The sequence below is a fragment of the Oncorhynchus tshawytscha genome, linkage group LG10 (genome assembly GCF_018296145.1).
Source record: "Oncorhynchus tshawytscha isolate Ot180627B linkage group LG10, Otsh_v2.0, whole genome shotgun sequence".
In the NCBI taxonomy this organism is placed as follows: Eukaryota; Metazoa; Chordata; class Actinopteri; order Salmoniformes; family Salmonidae; genus Oncorhynchus; species Oncorhynchus tshawytscha.
This window is the reverse complement of record NC_056438.1, coordinates 11,516,687-11,540,204: the sequence shown is the minus strand read 5'-3', so window position 1 is coordinate 11,540,204 and position 23,518 is coordinate 11,516,687. Positions and strand designations below refer to the sequence as shown.

Below are 23,518 nucleotides of genomic sequence, written 5' to 3'. Positions count from 1 at the left end.
TTTTCTATGTCTCATTGTGTGCAGGTATGTGCACCACCTCATTGCTCGCTCTGCTATTTGTGTTTGACGTGCCTCTTGCTAGCTGTCACTCACATGAAGCTCATTGGTTGAACTCTAATTGTTAGGGGGTTGGCCCACGTGGGGGGAAATTAAGGGGAGACAGTGGGGTGCAGATTCCAGAAAAAGTTGCTTTCAAACTAGGGGTTTTGTTGCTAATTGAGGCAAGGCCGTAATTCTTCTCATGGATTATGCATGTATGAACTACACATTGACACATCAAGCCCAAAACAGACGGTTTAAATAACAGTTAGTGGTCGCCAATGTTCCGGAGCATGTCTTTTAACAGGCATTACCCGGAGGATGCTGGGATTGTGGTTCTATAACTCCCTGCTATCAACCAGTCAGCATCCAGTTTCCGTAAACACCCGGTTTCTAAACTATACTAACACTGAGTCACCTCCCTGCTGTCCCAGATACTGAATGGACCAATCTGACGTTACTAGAAGAAAGAGTTAGAGGAGGAGAGCGAGAATGGAGGGGGAGAAAATGAAAAGAGAGGGAGAGGGAGTGAGTCAACGGAGAGAGAGAGAATGGGCCAATCTGCTTGAGTGACGTTACTAGAAGATTGTGTCGTCAATAAAACTACTAATAACCCTGGAGGGGAGAGAATAGAGGAGAGAGAAGGATGGGGAAGTGAAGGAGAGATGGATGAGAGAGATGCTGAGAGCTAGCAAGAGGGTAAGAGAAGGCGGGAGTGTCAGAGGGAGGGGAAAGAAAGTCTGTAGAAAAGCGTTGACTGTGACTTGTGTCAGAGGGGAGATAGAGGAGAGCTCTGAGAATCTGTTATCATGTGTTGGAGTGTAGGTTTAAACTGACTAGTGGAGGTCGCCAAGCACCATAATCTAGAGACGCATATTGCATACTCAATGGCAGGGTGGACACGAGGTGTGGTGGGCTGTACAGGAATGATGAGGTGCCCTTATCTTAAAACACCCAGTCTCTGAGCTCCAGGCTGGCCCAGCCCAGCAGAATACACACACACACACCAGGGCTTGACATAAAACATGTTTTAGTCCTTTTGACAAGTAGGACATTGCTTTACTTGTCTAAGCTCAATATGACGGGTTATCATTAACTAGGGTTATTAATATGACGAGGGTTGTCATTAACTAGGGTTATTAATATGACGAGGGTTGTCATTAACTAGGGTTATTAATATGACGAGGGTTGTCATTAACTAGGGTTATTAATATGACGAGGGTTGTCATTAACTGGGTTATTAATATGACGAGGGTTGGCATTAACTAGGGTATTAATATGACGAGGGTTGGCATTAACTAGGGCTATTAATATGACGAGGGTTGGCATTAACTAGGGCTATTAATATGACGAGGTTGTCATTAACTAGGGTTATTAATATGACGAGGGTTGTCATTAACTAGGGTTATTAATATGATGAGGGTTGTCATTAACTAGGGTTATTAATATGACGAGGGTTGTCATTAACTAGGGTTATTAATATGACGAGGGTTGTCATTAACTAGGGTTATTAATATGACGAGGGTTGTCATCAACTAGGGTTATTAATATGACAAGAGTTGTCATCAACTAGGGTTATTAATATGACGAGGGTTGTCATTAACTGGGGTTATTAATATGACGAGGGTTGTCATTAACTGGGGTTATTAATATGACGAGGGTTGTCATTAACTAGGGTTATTAATATGACGAGGGTTGTCATTAACTAGGGTTATTAATATGACGAGGGTTGTCATTAACTAGGGTTATTAATATGACGAGGGTTGGCATTAACTAGGGTTATTAATATGACGAGGGTTGGCATTAACTAGGGCGTATTAATATGACGAGGGTTGGCATTAACTAGGGCTATTAATATGACGAGGGTTGGCATTAACTAGGGCTATTAATATGACGAGGGTTGGCATTAACTAGGGTTATTAATATGACGAGGGTTGGCATCAACTAGGGCTATTAATATGACGAGGGTTGGCATCAACTAGGCGTATTAATATGACGAGGGTTGGCATCAACTAGGCGTATTAATATGACGAGGGTTGGCATCAACTAGGCGTATTAATATGACGAGGGTTGGCATCAACTAGGGCGTATTAATATGACGAGGGTTGGCATCAACTAGGGCGTATTAATATGACGAGGGTTGGCATCAACTAGGGCGTATTAATATGACGAGGGTTGGCATCAACTAGGGCGTATTAATATGACGAGGGTTGGCATCAACTAGGGCGTATTAATATGACGAGGGTTGGCATCAACTAGGGCGTATTAATATGACGAGGGTTGGCATCAACTAGGGCGTATTAATATGACGAGGGTTGGCATCAACTAGGGCGTATTAATATGACGAGGGTTGGCATCAACTAGGGCGTATTAATATGACGAGGGTTGGCATCAACTAGGCGTATTAATATGACGAGGGTTGGCATCAACTAGGGTATTAATATGACGAGGGTTGGCATCAACTAGGGTTATTAATATGACGAGGGTTGGCATCAACTAGGGTTATTAATATGACGAGGGTTGTCATCAACTAGGGTATTAATATGACGAGGGTTGGCATCAACTAGGGTTATTAATATGACGAGGGTTGGCATCAACTAGGGTTATTAATATGACGAGGGTTGGCATCAACTAGGGTTATTAATATGACGAGGGTTGTCATCAACGAGGGTTATTTATATGACGAGGGTTGTCATCAACTAGGGTTATTTATATGACGAGGGTTGTGCCTTTGGCAGCTGGACAGTAAAAGAAAGCTGATGTGGAAACAACTAGATCATGAGAGAAATGCTGCTATATTGTGTTTATGGCATATTTGATCAAATAATTCCTTAATTTCTGTGGTCGTATTTTGTCTAGGCTACTTTGAAACAAGGTTAGACTTGCTTCATAAAATGCCCAGGTTTTAAACAGTTAAGTTTGTTTAAATTGTTTCAAAATATTGACGGTGGGTGATGCCTATATGTAATTAAGTCTCATTTAAAGTTTGGCTACATTTTATTGGGCCTCATGTCGGTATCTGATTGGGCGCGAGGCTGTGGCCAACAGGCATCTCACCTACACTTTGACCTGTAGGCTTGTTTAATGTACATAAATAAAAATGGTTTTGAATATTCTAATGTTGGCCTCTCTGATCCAGTTCTGATCGGCGTAATTGTTTGATATTTTTATTAATTCTTTTACTTGTCCGTTCGGACAACTAACAGAGCCTTCAGAAAGTATTGCATTTTCCCACATGTTGGCACAGCCTGCATTGAAAATGGATAAAAATCTATTTTCTCACGCTTCTTACACACATTACCCCATAATGGCAAAGTGAAAACATTGTTTCTAGAAATGTGAGCAAATGTATTGCATAATAACTACAGATATCTAATTTACATTAGTATTCACACTCCTGAGTCAATGGTTTGTAGAAGCACATTTTGGCGGCGATTACAGCTGAGTCTTTTTTGACCTCGTCTCTTAAGAACTTTGCCCACCTGGATTGTACAATATTTGCCCATTTTTTTCTTTTTTAAATATTCTTAAATCTCTGTCAAGTTGATCATGGCTAGACAGCCCTTTTCAAGACATGCCATAGATTTTCAAGCTGATTTGAAGTGATCAGGCTTCTCCGGAACATTCAATGTCGTCTTGGTAAGCACCTCCTGTGTAGATTTGGCCTCGTGTTTTAAGGTCTGTTGGAAAGCCGACTGAACCAGGTTTTCCTCTAGGATTTTGCCTGTGGCTATAACTGTATTCTGTTTCCCTTTATCCTAAAATAAACTCCCTGGTCGTTGTCTGATGCAGCCAACACCATGTTTGAAAATATGAAGCGTGGTACTCAGTGACGTGTTGTGTTGAATTTGCCCCAAACGTAACACTTTGTATTCAGGACATAAAGGAAATTGCAGTATTAAGTGTCATGTTACAAACAAGATGCGTGTTTTGTAACATTATTGTTCTGTACAGACTTCCTTTATTTCACTCAGTCATTTAGCTTAGTATTGTGCAATGTTGTCCTCTGTTTTCTGATATCACAGCCATTAAACTCTTACCTGTTTATAAAGTCAACATTGGCCTCATGTTGAAATCCCTGCTTGGTTTTTGTTCTACCAATGGGTGCCCTTTGCGAGGCATTGGAAAGACCTCCCTTGTCTTTGTGGTTGAATCTGTGCTTGAAATTCACTACTTGACTTTTTATTTATTTTACCTTTACTTTACTAGGCAAGTCAGTTAAGAACAAATTATTATTTTCAATGACTGCCTAGGAACAGTGGGTTAACTGCCTGTTCAGGGGCAGAACGACAGATTTTTTTCCTTGTCAGCTCGGGGATTCGATCTTGCAACCTTTCGTTTAGAAGTCGAACGCTCTAACCACTAGGCTCTAACCCTGCCGCCTCTACACTCTAACCACTAGGCTACCCTGCCGCCTCTACACTCTAACCACTAGGCTACCCTGCCGCCTCTACACTCTAACCACTAGGCTACCCTGCCGCCTCTACACTCTAACCACTAGGCTACCCTGCCGCCTCTACACTCTAACCACTAGGCTACCCTGCCGCCTCTACACTCTAACCACTAGGCTACCCTGCCGCCACTCTCTACACTCTAACCACTAGGCTACCCTGCCGCCTCTACACTCTAACCACTAGGCTACCCTGCCGCCTCTACACTCTAACCACTAGGCTACCCTGCCGCCTCTACACTCTAACCACTAGGCTACCCTGCCGCCTCTACACTCTAACCACTAGGCTACCCTGCCGCCTCTACACTCTAACCACTAGGCTACCCTGCCGCATGTGTCGGGTACAGAGATGTCGCAGTTATACAAAAATCATTTGAACACTGGATTAGTCCATGCAATTTATTATGTGATTTCTTAAGCACATTGTTACTCCTGAACTTATTGAGGCTTGCCATAACAAAGGGATTGAGTACGTATTGACTCAAGACATTTCAGCTTTGAATCGTTTAATTTCTAAAATGTTCGACAAACAAAATTCCACTTTGACCTCATGAGGTATTTTGTGTAGGTCAGTGACACCATCTCAACTGAATCCCACTTTGTAACACAACAACACGTGGAAAAGTTAAAGGGTGTGAATACCTTCTGTCGGCAATAAACCTATAGTCTTGTTTTCCGGAAAATGTTTTTGCTTTTCATGGACAAGAACAAGCATTAATGTCGAGCCCTACACACACACACACACACACACACACACACACACACACACACACACACACACACACACACACTTTTGATTAGTGTTGGTCTTCAAGTTGTAGAAGTCAGAAGTGCAGCGTTCTATTCCAGCACTACAATCAGTTTCTGCAGACAGATTGTCAGGGGAGTTACAAATGCTTGTACTTCCTAGAATGATTTGTGAACCCCTCGTTCTAGAATGGATTGTGAACCCCTCGTTCTAGAATGGGATTGTGAACCCCTCGTTCTAGAATGGGATTGTGAACCCCTCGTTCTAGAATGGGATTGTGAACCCCTCGTTCTAGAATGGGATTGTGAACCCCTCGTTCTAGAATGGGATTGTGAACCCCGTTCTAGTTCTAGAATGGGATTGTGAACCCCTCGTTCTAGAATGGGATTGTGAACCCCTCGTTCTAGAATGGGATTGTGAACCCCTCGTTCTAGAATGGGATTGTGAACCCCTCGTTCTAGAATGGGATTGTGAACCCCTCGTTCTAGAATGGGATTGTGAACCCCTCGTTCTAGAATGGATTGTGAACCCCTCGTTCTAGAATGGATTGTGAACCCCTCGTTCTAGAATGGGATTGTGAACCCCTCGTTCTAGAATGGGATTGTGAACCCCTCGTTCTAGAATGGGATTGTGAACCCCTCGTTCTAGAATGGGATTGTGAACCCCTCGTTCTAGAATGGGATTGTGAACCCCTCGTTCTTGTTTAGCATATTGGCCCTGTGTGGTAATAATAGCTTTTTATAAAGTAGGTGTCTGACTCGCACCACTGACCAGCTCTCTTCTCTCCCTCCCTCTTTCCTTTCTTCCTTCTGGGGAAATGCAGGTATTTTCCATCTGGAGTAAACGTCCGTTACTAATCGATAGAGGTGTGTGTGTGTGTGTGTGTGTGTGTAAGAGTTTAGATCAGCGTCACTAACAGTGAGTCATTGTGACTGCATCATCGACCCTGTCGTACAGATTCGTACACCAACATCTGTGTGTGTGTGTGTTGGTTGTCATCGTACAGGTCATCGGTAGTTCTGCCACAGTGGCAACACCATTATCCGCCCCCCCTTCACTACCACACACACACACACACACACACACAGACATAAACACACACACACACTGTCTTACCGCCCGGCAAACTACATTGAACTAAATATAAACGCGACATGTAAAGTGTCTGTCCCATGTTTCATGAGCTGAATAAAAAGATCCCAGAAATGTTCCATACGGACAACAAGCTTATTTCTAACAAATGTTTAGCACAAATGTGTTTATATCCCTGTTAGTGAGCACTTCTCCTTTGCCAAGATAATCTATCCACCTGACAGGTGTGGTATATCAAGAAGCTGATTAAACAGCATAATCATTACACAGGTGCACCTTGTGCTGGGAACAATATAAGGCCACTCTAAAATGTGCAGTTATGTCACAACACAATGCCACAGATGTTTTAAGGAAGCGTGCAATTGGCATTCTGACTGCAGGAATGTCCAACAGAGCTGTTGCCAGAGAATGTAATGTTTCTTTACCATAAGCCGCCTCCAACGTTGATTTAGAACATTTGGCAGTATGTCCAACCGGCCTCACAACCACAGACCACCTGTAACCACGCCAGCCCAGGACCTCCACATGCGGCTTCCTCACCTGCGGGACATACACAGTCCATGACTCAGTCTCAAGGCTTAAAAATCCTTCTTTAACCTGTGTCTGAGACCAGCCACCTGGACAGCTGATGAAAGTGTTGGTTCTCACAACCCTAAGAATTTCTGCACAAACGATCAGAAACCGTCTCAGGGAAGCTCATCTGTGCGGTCGTTGTCCTTACCGGGGTCTTGACCTGACTGCAGTTCAGCGTTGTAAACGACTTCAGTGGGAAAATGTTCACCTTTCGATGGAGCACGCTGGAGAAAGTGTGCCTCTTCATGGATGAATCCCGGTTTCAAATGTACCAGGCAGATGGCAGACCCTGTGTATGGTGTCTCGTTTGCTGATGTCAACATTGCGCCCCATGGTGGTGGTTGTGGTATGGGTTGTGGTATGGGCAGGCATAAGCTATGGCCAATGAACACAATTGCATTTTATCTTTGGCAATTTGAATACACATATACCGTATTGAGATCCTGAGACCCATTGTCGTGCCATTCATCCTCCGCCATCACCTCATGTTTCAGCATGATGATACAAGGCCCCATGTCACAAGGATCTGAATACGATTCCTGGAAGCTGAAAATGTCCCAGTTCTTCCATGACCTGCATACTCACCAGACATGCAGTACCTGTCAAAAGTTTGGACACACCTACTCATTTCAGGATCTTTTATTTTTTACTATTTTCAACATTTTAGAGTAGTAGGGAAGACATCGAAACTATGAAATAAGTCTTTACATACTCTTGGCATTCTTTAAATCAGCTTCATGAGGTAGTCACCTGGAATGCATTGCAATTTACAGGCATGCCTTAAAAGCTCATATGTGGAATTTCTTTCCTTAATGCTTTTGCACCAATCAGTTGTGTTGTGACAAGGTAGGGGTGGTATACAGAAGAAAACCCTATTTGGTAAAAGACCAAGTCCATATTATGGCAAGAACAGTTCAAATAAGCAAAGAGAAACAACAGTCCATCACTTTAAGACACGAAGGTCAGTCATTGCAGAACATTTCGATAACTTAAGTTTCTTCAAGTGCAGTCGCAAAAACAATCAATCACTATGATGAAACTGTCTCTCTCATGAGGACCACCACAGGAAAGGAAGACCCATAGTTACCTCTCCTGCAGAGGATAAGTTCATTAGTTAAGTGCACTTCAGCCCAAAGAAATGTTTCACAGAGTAAAGTAACAGACACATCTCAACATCAACTGTTCAGAGGAGACTGTGAATCTGGGTTTCATGATTGAATTGCTGCAACAAAAAAAACACTACTAAAGGACACTTATAAGAAGACTTGCTTGGGCCAAGAAGCAGGAGCAACGGACATTAGACTGGTGGAAATCTGTCCTTTGGTCTGATGACTCCAAATTTGAGATTTTTGGTTCCAACCCCCGTGTCTTTGTGACGCAGAGTAGGTGAACGGATCTCTGCATGTGGTTCCCACCGTGAAGCATGGAGGAGGAGGTGTGGTGGTGCTTTGCCGGTGACGCTGTCAGTGATTTATTTAGAATTCAAGGCACACTTTACCAGTATGGCTACCACAGCATTCTGCAGCGATACGCCATGCCATCTGGTTTGGGCTTAGTGGGACTATAATTTTCTTTTCAACAGGACAATGACCCAACACCTCCAGGCTGTGTAAGGGCTATTTTACCAAGAAGGAGAGTGATGGAGTGCTGCATCAATGACCCGGCCCCCACATTCAACAACCTCAACCCAATTGAGATAGTTTGTGATGAGTTGGACCACAGACTGAAGGAATAGCAGCCAACAAGTGCTCAGCAAATGTGCAAACTCCTTCAAGACTTGGAAAAGCATTGTGAAGCTGGTTGAGAGAATGCCAAGAGTGTGTAAAGCTGTCTTCAAGGCAAAGGGTGGCTACCCTAGAATCTGAAATATAAAATATTGTAACTTTTTTTTGGTTACTACATGATTCCATATGTGTTATTTAATAGTTTTGATGTATTCACTATTATTCTACAATGTAGAAGATAGTAAAACATTTTTTTTGAGTAGGTGTCCAAAATTTTAACTGCTACTGTCACCCATTGAGCATGTTTGGGATGCTCTGGATTGACGACGTGTATGACCGACTGTTCCAGTTCCCACCAATATCTAGCAACTTCACACAGCCATTGAAGAGGAGTGGGACAACATTCCACAGGCCACAATCAACAGCCTGATCAACGCTATGTGAAGGAGATTTGTCACCCTCCGTGAGGCAAATGGTGGTCACACCCCGTACTGACTGGTTTTCTGATTCACGCCCCTATTTCTGTATCTGTAACCAACTGATGCATAGCTCTATTCCCAGTCATGTGAAATCCATAGATTAGGGCCTTTTTTCCCCCCATTGAACTGAATTCCATATATGAGCTATACCTCAGTAAAATCTTTGAATTTGTTGTTTATTTTTGTTCAGTGTACAATCTCAGTCTCAGTGATGGACTGCCTTCCCCATCGCCTCCACAAGCGATTAGTCCACTCAGACAGGAATTTATATATGTTTTTTTGCTATTGCTCGACTGAAGAAATCTCGGTCGACCAACAGCCTATTGTCCAGACATTCGACCGGTCGACTGAATGGATTCAGCTCTTTAGCCCTAACCGTTTCTCACAGTCACATCTCTTAGCTCTCACCCCCTCTGTCATTAAGCTATCCTACCACTCCAACTTCCTCTCTCTATCCTTTGATGCAATCTGTAGGGTACTACGTGTGTGTGTGTGTGTGTGTGTGTGTGTGTGTGTGTGTGTGTGTGATTTTTATATATAAAACACTTTTTTTCTCTCTCCTTAGTTTTTTCAGTTAATATAAACTTCTGTCGGCAGGTGCTCTTTGGTTTCCGTGGTAACTGCAAACTTTCTCCGACAGAAACAAACGTCTTAAGACGCATTCCATTCTCTTTTTATGTGCTTGTAACTTTTTGAGTCAAATTACTTTTAACAAAAATCGTAAGCAGAAACAGCAGTGCTTTTTTTGTAAGTATTTTATTTATAGTTTTGAAAAGAGGACACGGGGGTAAAGATGGGATTTACCCAAAGAGACTGAACTAGAGAGGGATTGGTTTAATGAGTTCTATAGCTAGCTAGTTTTTGAACCAGAGCGAGAGGGGAGGGGGGGGGGGGCGGGGTGCGAGACGGATCGAGAGAGAGGGAGACAGAAATGCGGAGAGTGAACAAGAGAGAGAGAGGTCAGTTGGAGCGAGGGCTTTCTCATTGAAGACTCAGATGTCTTAATAATAGATGTCGTTTTCCCTCTGACACAGTCGACCGTTATTCCAACATTAATTATTTGACGGGCTAGTAGACTGCTTCTGAATCCGTTTCAAGGCCTCTCCGCTTCCCCTCCTCTCTTCACCCCTCCTCTCTTCTCCCCTCCTCTCTTCTCCCCTCCTCTCTTCTCCCCTCCTCTCTTCTCTCCCTCCTCTCGTCTCTTCTCCCCTTCTCCCCTCCTCTCTCTTCTCCCCTCCTCTCGTCTCTTCTCCCCTCCTCTCGTCTCTTCTCCCCTCCTCTCGTCTCTTCTCCCCTCCTCTCGTCTCTTCTCCCCTCCTCTCGTCTCTTCTCCCCTCCTCTCGTCTCTTCTCCCCTCCTCTCGTCTCTTCTCCCTCCTCTCCTCTCGTCTCTTCCTCTCGTCTCTTCTCCCCTCCTCTCGTCTCTTCTCCCCTCCTCTCGTCTCTTCTCCCCTCCTCTCGTCTCTTCTCCCCTCCTCTCGTCTCTTCTCCCCTCCTCTCGTCTCTTCTCCCCTCCTCTCGTCTCTTCTCCCCTCCTCTCGTCTCTTCTCCCCTCCTCTCGTCTCTTCTCCCCTCCTCTCCTCTCTTCTCCCCTCCTCTCCCCTCTTCCCCTCCCCTCCTCTCGTCTCTTCTCCCCTCCTCTCGTCTCTTCTCCCCTCCTCTCGTCTCTTCTCCCCTCCTCTCGTCTCTTCTCCCCTCCCTCTCCCCTCCTCTCCCCTCCCCTCCTCTCCTCTCTTCTCCCCTCTCTCTCTTCTCCCCTCTCTTCTCCCCTCCTCTCCTCTCCTCTCTTCTCCCCTCCTCTCGTCTCGTCTCTTCTCCCCTCCTCTCCTCTCCTCTCTTCTCCCCTCCTCTCCTCTCCTCTCTTCTCCCCTCCTCTCCTCTCCTCTCTCTCCCCTCCTCTCCTCTCCTCTCTTCTCCCCTCCTCTCCTCTCTCCTCTCTTCTCCCCTCCCCTCCTCTCCTCTCTTCTCCCCTCCTCTCCTCTCTTCTCCCCTCCTCTCGTCTCTTCTCCCCTCGTCTCTTCTCCCCTCTCTCGTCTCTTCTCCCCTCCTCTCGTCTCTTCTCCCCTCGTCTCTTCTCGCCTCTTCTCTTCTCCCCTCGCCTCGTCTCTTCTCCCCTCGTTATTGGTCACATGGTTAGCAGATGTTATTGGTCACACGGTTAGCAGATGTTACTGCGAGTGTAGCGAAATGCTTGTGCTTCTAGTTCTGACAGTGCAGTAATATCAAGTAATCTAACAATTCCACAACTACCTAATACACACATCTAAAGGGATGGAATAAGAATATGTAAACTCAGCAAAAAAAAGTCCCATTTTCAGGACCCTGTCTTTCAAAGATAATTTGTAAAAATCCAAATAACTTCACAGATCTTTATTGTAAAGTGTTTCCCATGCTTGTTCAATGAACCATAAACAATTAATGAACATGCACCTGTGGAACAGTCGTTAAGACACTAACAGCTTACAGACGGTAGGCAATTAAAGTCAGTTATGAAAGCTTAGGACACTAAAGTGGCCTTTCTACTGACTGAAAAACACTAAAAGAAAGATGCCCAGGGTCCCTGCTCATCTGTGTGAATGTGCTTTAGGCATGCTGCAAGGAGGCATGAGGACTGCAGATGTGGCCAGGGCACAACGTCCGTACTGTGAGATGGCTAAGACAGCGCTACAGGGAGACAGGACGTACAGCTGATCGTCCTCGCAGTGGCAGACCACGTGTAACAACACCTGCACAGGATCGGTACATTCGAACATCACACCTGCAGGACAGGTACAGGGAGAGAGGCTGAGGGCTTGTAGGCCTGTTGTAAGGCAGGTCCTCACCAGACATCACCAGCAACAACGTCGCCTATGGGCACAAACACACCGTCGCTGGACCAGACAGGACTGTCAAAAAGTGCTCTTCACTGACAAGTCACGGTTTTGTCTCACCAGGGGTGATAGTTGTATTTGCGTTTATCGTCGAAGGAATGAGCGTTACACAGAGGCCTATACTCTGGAGCGGGATGGATTTGGAGGTGGAGGGTCTGTCATGGTCTGGGGCGGTGTGTCGCAGCATCATCAGACTGAGCTTGTTGTCATTGCAGGCAATCTCAACGCTGTGCGTTACAGGGAAGACATCCTCCTCCCTCATGTGGTACCCTTCCTGCAGGCTCATCCTGACATGACCCCCCCAAGCATGACAATGCAACCAGCCATACTGCTCGTTCCGTGCCTGATTTCCTGCAAGACAGGAATGTCAGTGCTCTGCCATGGCCAGCGAATAGCCCGGATCTCAATCCCATTGAGCACGTCTGGGACCTGTTGGATCGGATGGTGACGCCTAGGGCCATTCCCCCCAGAAATGTCCGGGAACTTGCAAGTGCCTTGGTGGACGAGTGGGGTAACATCTCACAGCAAGAACTGGCAAATCTGGTGCAGTCCATGAGGAGGAGATGCACTGCAGTACTTAATGCAGCTGGTGGCCACACCAGATACTGACTGTTACTTTTGATTTTGACCCCCCCTTTGTTCAGGGATACATTATTCCATTTCTGTTAGTCACATGTCTGTGGAACTTGTTCAGTTTATGTCTCAGTTGTTGAATCTTGTTATGTTCATACACATATTTACACATGTTAAGTTTTCTGAAGATTAACACAGTTGACAGTGAGAAGACGTTTCTTGTTTTTTTTTGTTGCTGAGTTTACATATAAATATACCGAGCGGCATAGGCCCCTCCCTTCTCTCTCCTTTGAATCAATTCGTCAATCTGCAGGCTGTGGCAGTGGAGAGGTTCCCATGTCTCCATCTTGGAACTATTCAACCCATTTGATGCATATCAATTGGATTTAATCAAGTTGAGTGAACGCTCCAATGAAAGCAATACTCATGAATTCTCTCTGATCTACAAGATCACATGAGCTCTGGGCCAATTGTGTTGTGTGGTCCTGTTGCACTCTCTCTTTCTTCTACTCGCTCACTCTTTCCTTTCTGCTCTCTCTCTCCGCTCCTCTCTCTCTCCGCTCCTCTCCATCTCCGCTCCTCTCCATCTCCGCTCCTCTCTCTCTCCGCTCCTCTCTCTCTCCTCTCCGCTCCTCTCTCTCTCTCCGCTCCTCTCTCTCTCCGCTCCTCTCTCTCTCCGCTCCATCTCCGCTCCTCTCTCTCTCCGCTCCTCTCTCTCTCTCCTCTCCGCTCCTCTCTCTCTCCGCTCCTCTCTCTCTCCGCTCCTCTCTTTCTCTCTATCCTCTCTCTCTCTCTCCGCTCCCCTCTCTCTTCTCTCTCTCTTTCTCCTCTCTCTTCCTCCTCTCTCTTTCTCCTCTCTCTTTCTAATCTCTCCTCTCCCTCTTCTTTCTCCTCTCTCTCTTTCTCCTCTCTCTCTTTCTCCTCTCTCTCTTTCTCCTCTCTCTCTTTCTCCTCTCTCTTTTTCCTCTCTTTCTCCTCTTTCTCTTCTCTCTCTGCTCCTTTCTCTTTCTCCTCTCTCTCTTTCTTCTCTTTCTCCTCTCTCTCTTTCTTCTCTCTCCGCTCCTCTCTCTTTCTCCTCTTTCTCTTCTCTCTCCGCTCCTCTCTCTCCGCTCCTTTCTCTTCCTCTCTCTCTCCGCTCCTCTCTCTCTTTCCTCTCTCTCTCTTCTCTCTTCTCTCTCTTCTCTCTGCTCCTCTCTCTCTCTTCTCTCTGCTCCTCTCTCTCTCTTCTCTCTGCTCCTCTCTCTCTCTTCTCTCTGCTCCTCTCTCTCTCTTCTCTCTCTCTTCTCTCTCTGCTCCTCTCTCTTCTCTCTCTCCTCTCCCCTCTCTCTCTCTTCTCTCTGCTCCCCTCTCTCTCTCTTCTCTCTGCTCCTCTCTCTCTCTCTCTTCTCTCTGCTCCTCTCTCTCTCTCTTCTCTCTGCTCCTCTCTCTCTCTCTTCTCTCTGCTCCTCTCTCTCTCTCTTCTCTCTGCTCCTCTCTCTCTCTCTTCTCTCTGCTCCTCTCTCTTCTCTCTCTGCTCCTCTCTCTTCTCTGCTCCTCTCTCTTCTCTCTGCTCCTCTCTCTCTCCTCTCTCTGCTCCTCTCCTCTCTTCTCTCTCTCTGCTCTCTCTGCTCCTCTCTCTTCTCTCTGCTCCTCTCTCTCTCTGCTCCCCTCTCTCCTCTCTCTCTCTTCTCTCTCTCTTCTCTCTGCTCCTCTCTCTTCTCTCTGCTCCTCTCTCTCTCTCTTCTCTCTGCTCTCCTCTCTGCTCTCTCTCTCTCTCTGCTCCTCTCTCTCTCTCTTCTCTCTGCTCCTCTCTCTCTCTCTTCTCTCTGCTCCTCTCTCTCTCTCTTCTCTCTGCTCCTCTCTCTCTCTCTTCTCTCTGCTCCCCTCTCTCTCTCTTCTCTCTGCTCCTCTCTCTCTCTTCTCTCTGCTCCTCTCTCTTCTCTCTGCTCCTCTCTCTCTCTTCTCTCTGCTCCTCTCTCTCTCTCTTCTCTCTGCTCCTCTCTCTTCTCTCTGCTCCTCTCTCTTCTCTCTGCTCCTCTCTCTCTCTCTGCTCCTCTCTCTTCTCTCTGCTCCTCTCTCTTCTCTCTGCTCCTCTCTCTCTTCTCTCTGCTCCTCTCTCTCTGCTCCTCTCTCTGCTCCTCTCTCTTCTCCCTGCTCCTCTCTCTTCTCTCTTCTCTCTGCTCCCTCTCTCTCTCTTCTCTCTGCTCCTCTCTCTCTTCTCTCTGCTCCTCTCTCTCTTCTCCTCTCTCTGCTCCTCTCTCTGCTCCTCCTCTCTCTGCTCCTCTCTCTTCTCTCTGCTCCTCTCTCTTCTCTCTGCTCCTCTCTCTTCTCTCTGCTCCTCTCTCTTCTCTCTGCTCCTCTCTCTTCTCTCTGCTCCTCTCTCTTCTCCTCTCTCTTCTCCTCTCTGCTCCTCTCTCTGCTCCTCTCTCTTCTCCTCTCTCTTCTCCTCTCTCTTCTCCTCTCTCTGCTCCTCTCTCTGCTCCTCTCTCTGCTCCTCTCTCTTCTCCTCTCTCTTCTCCTCTCTCTTCTCTCCTCTCTCTCTTCTCCTCTCTCTGCTCCTCTCTCTTCTCCTCTCTCTTCTCTCTTCTCTCTCTCTCTCTTCTCCTCTCTCTGCTCCTCTCTCTTCTCTCTGCTCCTCTCTCTCTTCTCTCTGCTCCTCTCTCTCTCTCTGCTCTCTGCTCCTCTCTCTCTCTCTTCTCTCTGCTCCTCTCTCTCTCTCTCTCTCTTCTCTCTGCTCCTCTCTCTTCTCTCTGCTCCTCTCTTCTCTCTCTCTCTTCTCCTCTCTCTGCTCCTCTCTCTCTCTCCTCTCTCTGCTCCTCTCTCTTCTCCTCTCCTCTTCTTCTCCTCTCTCTTCTCCTCTCTCTTCTCCTCTCTCTTCTCCTCTCTCTTCTCCTCTCTCTTCTCCTCTCTCTTCTCCTCTCTCTTCTCCTCTCTCCTCCTCTCTCTTCTCCTCTCTCTGCTCCTCTCTCTTCTCCTCTCTCTGCTCCTCTCTCTTCTCTCTGCTCCTCTCTCTTCTCTCTGCTCCTCTCTCTCTTCTCTCTGCTCCTCTCTCTCTCTCTTCTCTCTGCTCCTCTCTCTCTCTCTCTCTCTCTCTCTGCTCCTCTCTCTTCTCTCTGCTCCTCTCTTCTCCTCTCTCTTCTCCTCTCTCTGCTCCTCTCTCTCTGCTCCTCTCTCTGCTCCTCTCTCTTCTCCTCTCTCTGCTCCTCTCTCTCTGCTCCTCTCTCTTCTCCTCTCTCTTCTCCTCTCTCTTCTCTCTGCTCCTCTCTCTCTCTCTCTCTTCTCTCTGCTCCTCTCTCTCTTTCTTCTCTCTGCTCCTCTCTCTCTCTCTTCTCTCTGCTCCCTCTCTCTCTCTCTCTCTCTGCTCCTCTCTCTTCTCTCTGCTCTCTGCTCCTCTCTCTCTCTCTTCTCTCTGCTCCCCTCTCTCTTCTCTTCTCTCTGCTCTCTCTCTTCTCTCTTCTCTCTGCTCCCCTCTCTCTCTCTCTCTCTCTGCTCCTCTCTCTCTCTCTCTCTTCTCTCTCTGCTCCCCTCTCTCTCTTCTCTCTGCTCCTCTCTCTCTTCTCTCTGCTCCCTCTCTCTCTTCTCTCTGCTCCTCTCTCTCTCTCTCTCTTCTCTCTGCTCCTCTCTCTCTCTCTCTCTGCTCCTCTCTCTCTCTCTCTCTCTCTGCTCTCTCTGCTCCTCTCTCTCTCTCTCTCTTCTCTCTGCTCCTCTCTCTCTCTCTCTTCTCTCTGCTCCCCTCTCTCTCTTCTCTCTGCTCCTCTCTCTCTCTTTCTCTCTGCTCCTCTCTCTCTCTCTCTCTTCTCTCTGCTCCTCTCTCTCTCTCTCTCTTCTCTCTGCTCCTCTCTCTCTTCTTCTCTCTGCTCCTCTCTCTCTCTTCTCTCTGCTCCTCTCTCTCTCTCTTCTCTCTGCTCCCCTCTCTCTCTTCTCTCTGCTCCTCTCTCTTCTCTTTCCTCTCGCATTTGCCACAGGCCAAATGCTTAGTTAGATATACACACACGTGTGCAATCACAGATGCACACACCCAATCCACAGAGCACGTTTTTCTCAGCTCTCATACCAGTCCTTAAAAAAAACCTTATGACAACATCTTCCTAATTACTCTGATAAATGCTGGAGAGAGAATAAGATCAAGGTCAGTTTCTAGTCCTTCCATGTTTTCTTAGGGGAGTTCATTGTCTGTCACAGAAGTGTGATGGATAGTAGAAGAGTGTCGTGTGAATCCCCCGCATTCTGAGATGCTCCGTCTGAACCAGGAACGCCGGGATAGATGGGGAACATCAGCTAGGAACGTTGATGTTCCAGACTGCTCATGTCTCAGCAGAGCGCGCCTCTTTTCTCGGGAATTCCCAGCCTTGTGTGTGTGTGTGTGTGTGTGTGTGTCCCTCATCCCTGCCAATTGAATGTAGTCCATGTTGGTACTTGAAGAGATGGGATGCATCTTAAATAGCACCCTGTTCCCTAAATAGCGCAGTCGTTGTATTAAGAGCCCCATGGGCCCAGGCTGAAGTAGTCAATAGGGTGTTATTTTTGACACGGACATGGGATTTCTCTGACCCCGTTTTAGTCAGGAACTCCTTAATTCTGACCTGAGACTTCTGCCTTCTTTTTCTCCTTCCATTTTTTTCTCAGCGTCTTATCCAGTATCTGGCTTCTAGAAACACCCTCTTCAACTTGAACAACTTCTTGGACAAAGGTGCTCTGCAAGGTATGATATGTGCTACAACACACTTACTAGCGCATGATTCCACACGCGCGCACACACGGCTTTGGTCTCAGATTCTCTCCATTTTAGTGGGGTGGGAGAGGTTTCACTGGGGGTACTGTGGTGGTTTCCATCAAATGAGGTTGGCTCAAAGGCTCTCTCTCGTTCTCTCGCTCTCTCTCGTTCTCTCGCTCTCTCTCGTTCTCTCGCTCTCTCTCGTTCTCTCGCTCTCTCTCGTTCTCTCGCTCTCTCTCGTTCTCTCGCTCTCTCTTGTTCTCTCTCTTTCTCTCTCTCTTTCTCTCTCTCTCACTCTCTCGTTCACTCTCTCACTCTCTCTTCTCTCTCTCACTCTCTCGTTCTCTCTCTCTCTCTCTCGTTCTCTCTCTCACTCTCTCGTTCTCTCACTCTTCGTTCTCTCTCTCTCTCTCTCGTTCTCTCTCTCTCGTTCTCTCTCTCTCTCTCTTGTTCTCTCTCTCTCTCTCTCTCTCTCTTCTTCTCTCTCTCTCTCTCTCGTTCTCTCTCTCTCTCTCGTTCTCTCTCTCTCTCGTTCTCTCTCTCTCTCTCTCGTTCTTCTCTCTCTCGTTCTCTCTCTCTCTCTCTCGTTCTCTCTCTTCTCTCTCTCTCGTTCTCTCTCGTTCTTTCTCTCTCGTTCCCTCTCTCGTTCTCTTTCTCTCTCTCGTTCTCTCTCTAGGTTATGACATGTCTACGTTCATCCGTCGGTACAGCCGCTATCTGAATGAGAAGGCCATGTCTTACAGACTGGTGGCTGTGGACTTTACCAAGATGAAGAGAGGGTAGGACACAATAGTTCATATATACAGATAGGACTGTACCGGGCCGGCCTGCTGAGCCTACTAGGACTGTACCTGGCTGGCCTGCTGAGCCTACTAGGACTGTAGCTGGCCGGCCTGCTGAGCCTACTAGGACTGTAGCTGGCCGGCCTGCTGAGCCTACAAGGACTGTAGCTGGACGGCCTGCTGAGCCTACAAGGACTGTACCGGGCCGGCCTGCTAGCACTGTACCGGGCCGGCCTGCTGAGCCTACAAGGACTGTACCGGGCCGGCCTGCTGAGCCTACAAGGACTGTACCGGGCCGGCCTGCTGAGCCTACAAGGACTGTACCGGGCCGGCCTGCTGAGCCTACAAGGACTGTACCGGGCCGGCCTGCTGAGCCTACAAGGACTGTACCGGGCCGGCCTGCTAGCACTGTACCGGGCCGGCCTGCTAGCACTGTACCGGGCCGGCCTGCTGAGCCAAGTTGAGTCAGCCCAGTACGAGTCAGGTTGCCTCTATGTAATGAATGGGGTAAAACGGGCCTTAGCAACCTGCCACTACCAGCTGGTCCAGGAAAAGGAAACTAACTACAGATGTGTGTGTATATTTTCCAGGACTGACGGTGTGATGCGCACCATGAGCACAGAGAAGCTCATCAAGACCTTACCGATTATCCAGAACCAACTAGACGCACTGTTAGACTTCCAGGTAAGTGTGTGTTCAACGGAATGTGTGTGTATAGTGGGAAGAGATGTGAACTGATGTTTCATTTTGTGATTTTTGGAGATCGAGAAATATGTTTTTGAAATGATTCTCTTCCTCCCTCTTTCCTCGGCCCGCTCCTTCTTCCCCTCTTCATCCTCCCCCTCTCCATCCCTGTCTTCCTGTCTCCCTGTCTCCGTCCAGGCCAACCCTAATGAGTTAACTAACGGAGTCATCAATGCAGCCTTCATGCTGCTGTTTAAAGACTCCATCCGTCTGTTTGCTGCCTACAACGAGGGTGTCATCAACCTACTGGGTAAGGACAGGTCTAGAATCAGATTTAACCATTCTTTCTTGCTGAGTAAAGGAATAAGGATTATCAACTCGATTCGGCTGCGGGCCGATTTTATTACAAATAAAAATGATTGAGTGGATGTACGGGGGCCCGGAACATAATTTCAAATCATTTGGAGACTGCAATTTGACCAAGAATCCCAAACCGATATAATATTTGACTAAAACATGATCATTTTCAAACCTTGCTTACGATTGTCTCCACTGGGAATAGTTGGGAACAGATTTCAGAAATGTAAAATCACTTGGAGCTGATTTCCTGTTCTTTTATGTCGTTGTTTTTCTCCGAAAACTTGGAGGGGCGAGTTAATCTACCGGCGGGCTGAAGTCGCCCCCCGGGCACCAGTTGGGGAACCCTAGTATACAGAACCCTCTTAGACACCGACATGTTGGGGAACCCTCTTAGACACCGACATGTTGGGGAACCCTAGTATACAGAACCCTCTTAGACACCGACATGTTGGGGAACCCTCTTAGACACCGACATGTTGGGGAACCCTAGTATACAGAACCCTCTTAGACACTGACATGTTGGGGAACCCTCTTAGACACTGACATGTTGGGGAACCCTCTTAGACACAGACATGTTGGGGAACCCTCTTAGACACCGACATGTTGGGGAACCCTAGTATACAGAACCCTCTTAGACACTGACATGTTGGGGAACCCTCTTAGACACCGACATGTTGGGGAACCCTAGTATACAGACACCTCTTAGACACTGATATGTTGGGGAACCCTCTTAGACACTGACATGTTGGGGAACCCTCTTAGACACTGACATGTTAGGGAACCCTCTTAGACACGGACATGTTGGGGAACCCTCTTAGACACTGACATGTTGGGGAACCCTCTTAGACACAGACATGTTGGGGAACCCTCTTAGACACTGACATGTTGGGGAACCCTAGTATACAGAACCCTCTTAGACACAGACATGTTGGGGAACCCTCTTAGACACTGACATGTTGGGGAACCCTCTTAGACACTGACATGTTGGGGAACCCTAGTATACAGAACCCTCTTAGACACAGACATGTTGGGGAACCCTCTTAGACACTGACATGTTGGGGAACCCTCTTAGACACTGACATGTTGGGGAACCCTCTTAGACACTGACATGTTGGGGAACCCTCTTAGACACTGACATGTTGGGGAACCCTCTTAGACACTGACATGTTGGAGAACCCTCTTAGACACTGACATGTTGGGGAACCCTCTTAGACACTGACATGTTGGGGAACCCTCTTAGACACTGACATGTTGGGGAACCCTCTTAGACACTGACATGTTGGGGAACCCTCTTAGACACAGACATCTTGGGGAACCCTCTTAGACACTGACATGTTGGGGAACCCTAGTATACAGAACCCTCTTAGACACTGACATGTTGGGGAACCCTAGTATACAGAACCCTCTTAGACACTGACATGTTGGGGAACCCTCTTAGACACAGACATGTTGGGGAACCCTCTTAGACACAGACATGTTGGGGAACCCTCTTAGACACAGACATGTTGGGGAACCCTCTTAGACACTGACATGTTGGGGAACCCTCTTAGACACAGACATATTGGGGAACCCTCTTAGACACCAACATGTTGGGGAACCCTAGTACACAGACACCTCTTAGACACTGACATGTTGGGGAACCCTCTTAGACACTGACATGTTGGGGAACCCTCTTAGACACTGACATGTTGGGGAACCCTCTTAGACACAGACATGTTGGGGAACCCTCTTAGACACTGATATGTTGGGGAACCCTCTTAGACACTGATATGTTGGGGAACCCTCTTAGACACTGACATGTTGGGGAACCCTCTTAGACACCAACATGTTGGGGAACCCTCTTAACCGACATGTTGGGGAACCCTAGTATACAGACACCTCTTAGACACCGACATGTTGGGGAACCCTAGTATACAGAACCCTCTTAGACACCGACATGTTGGGGAACCCTAGTATACAGAACCCTCTTAGACACTGACATGTTGGGGAACCCTCTTAGACACAGACATGTTGGGGAACCCTCTTAGACACAGACATGTTGGGGAACCCTCTTAGACACTGACATGTTGGGGAACCCTCTTAGACACAGACATGTTGGGGAACCCTCTTAGACACTGACATGTTGGGGAACCCTCTTAGACACAGACATGTTGGGGAACCCTAGTATACAGAACCCTCTTAGACACTGACATGTTGGGGAACCCTCTTAGACACTGACATGTTGGGGAACCCTCTTAACCGACATGTTGGGGAACCCTAGTACACAGAACCCTCTTAGACACTGACATGTTGGGGAACCCTCTTAGACACTGACATGTTGGGGAACCCTAGTACACAGAACCCTCTTAGACACTGATATGTTGGGGAACCCTCTTAGACACTGACATGTTGGGGAACCCTCTTAGACACAGACATGTTGGGGAACCCTCTTAGACACAGACATGTTGGGGAACCCTCTTAGACACTGACATGTTGGGGAACCCTCTTAGACACAGACATGTTGGGGAACCCTCTTAGACACTGACATGTTGGGGAACCCTCTTAGACACTGACATGTTGGGGAACCCTCTTAGACACAGACATGTTGGGGAACCCTCTTAGACACAGACATGTTGGGGAACCCTAGTATACAGAACCCTCTTAGACACTGACATGTTGGGGAACCCTCTTAGACACAGACATGTTGGGGAAGCCTCTTAGACACAGACATGTTGGGGAACCCTCTTAGACACTGACATGTTGGGGAACCCTCTTAGACACAGACATGTTGGGGAACCCTAGTATACAGAACCCTCTTAGACACTGACATGTTGGGGAACCCTAGTATACAGAACCCTCTTAGACACAGACATGTTGGGGAACCCTAGTATACAGAACCCTCTTAGACACTGACATGTTGGGGAACCCTCTTAGACACTGACATGTTGGGGAACCCTCTTAGACACTGACATGTTGGGGAACCCTCTTAGACACTGACATGTTGGGGAACCCTCTTAGACACAGACATGTTGGGGAACCCTAGTATACAGAACCCTCTTAGACACTGACATGTTGGGGAACCCTCTTAGACACAGACATGTTGGGGAACCCTCTTAGACACAGACATGTTGGGGAACCCTCTTAGACACTGACATGTTGGGGAACCCTCTTAGACACAGACATGTTGGGGAACCCTCTTAGACACTGATATGTTGGGGAACCCTCTTAGACACTGACATGTTGGGGAACCCTCTTAGACACTGACATGTTGGGGAACCCTAGTATACAGAACCCTCTTAGACACTGACATGTTGGGGAACCCTCTTAGACACTGACATGTTGGGGAACCCTCTTAGACACTGACATGTTGGGGAACCCTCTTAGACACTGACATGTTGTCAGTCCTCTGGTTAAAATAGTGTCTGTTTTTGAAGTGCAGTTCTGGTTGTTTAACCCTTTAATTGTATGTAGACTGTGAGCTGGCAACACTAGATTGGTACTGGTGGCTGTTATCCTGATCACATTGTGTTTCTTCTTGCAATGAGATTTAAAGTTCTTGTGCCAATTTGATGTGATTTTAAATCTGCTATGTTATACTCTCAGACAGGGAATATCAATGAACACTACAGGTTGTCTATAGGCTGATGTGAGCTCCACTGTCTAACGTGGGTATGGATGTGGGTGGGTGGGTGTGTGTAATGCTGTGGCTCTGTCTTGACAGGTTGAGATGTATTTCTGAGTGTCTCCCTCTACTAATGGCTTTTTGTACTTTCCTCTCTTCTATTCTCTCTCTCTCTGTCTCTCTCTCGCTCCTGTCCTGTCTCTTCTATTCTCTCTCTCTCTGTCTCTCTCTCGCTCCTGTCCTGTCTCTTCTATTCTCTCTCTCTCTGTCTCTCTCTCGCTCCTGTCCTGTCTCTTCTATTCTCTCTCTCTCCTGTCCTCTGTCTCTCTCTCCTGTCCTCTGTCTCTTCTATTCTCTCTCTCTCTGTCTCTGCTGTCTCCTATCCTCTCTCTCTCTCTGTCTCTGTCTCAGAGAAGTATTTTGATCTGAAGAAGGGTCAGTGTAAAGAGGCGTTGGACATCTATAAGAAGTTCCTGTACAGGATGACCAAGCTGTCTGAGTTTCTCAAAGTAGCAGAGGTACACACGCACACTGTACGCAAACTCACAGGCCAAATCCTGCGTCCTCTCTCTCCGTCCTCTCTCGCCTACTTTTCAATAAGGTCAAAGGTAATCGAGGATAGGCGGCGAGGAGAGTGAACTAGGATGAAAATGCCCTTGTATGAAAGGAATGGCTACGTTCGATGCGGATCACTTCGGCGACCGTTGTTCGGTGTTGCATTATGGTTATAAAAACCGTCAGACTACATGTTGAGGCGTGAGCTTTACAATAATCACGTGAATTAAGGTCATGCTGTTTTTTTCCGATGAAGTCGCTGCGGTAGCATCTCACCAGCTGCATTGTGGGGGGGG

At 47.2% G+C, this 23,518-nt stretch overlaps 1 protein-coding gene across 4 annotated transcripts in view; it reads left to right on the top strand.

The window, feature by feature from the left end:
- LOC112259727 (phosphatidylinositol-binding clathrin assembly protein) overlaps nucleotides 1-23,518 on the top strand; it is a 64,031-nt gene that overhangs the window by 30,797 nt on the left and 9,716 nt on the right. For all 4 annotated transcript variants that reach the window (XM_042328118.1, XM_042328120.1, XM_042328119.1 and 1 more), the window contains exons 3-7: nucleotides 17,153-17,228; nucleotides 17,917-18,019; nucleotides 18,613-18,706; nucleotides 18,905-19,016; nucleotides 23,079-23,185. In XM_042328118.1, coding sequence (XP_042184052.1) covers nucleotides 17,153-17,228; nucleotides 17,917-18,019; nucleotides 18,613-18,706; nucleotides 18,905-19,016; nucleotides 23,079-23,185 — 492 coding nt within the window. The remainder of the gene's footprint in view (nucleotides 1-17,152; nucleotides 17,229-17,916; nucleotides 18,020-18,612; nucleotides 18,707-18,904; nucleotides 19,017-23,078; nucleotides 23,186-23,518) is intronic.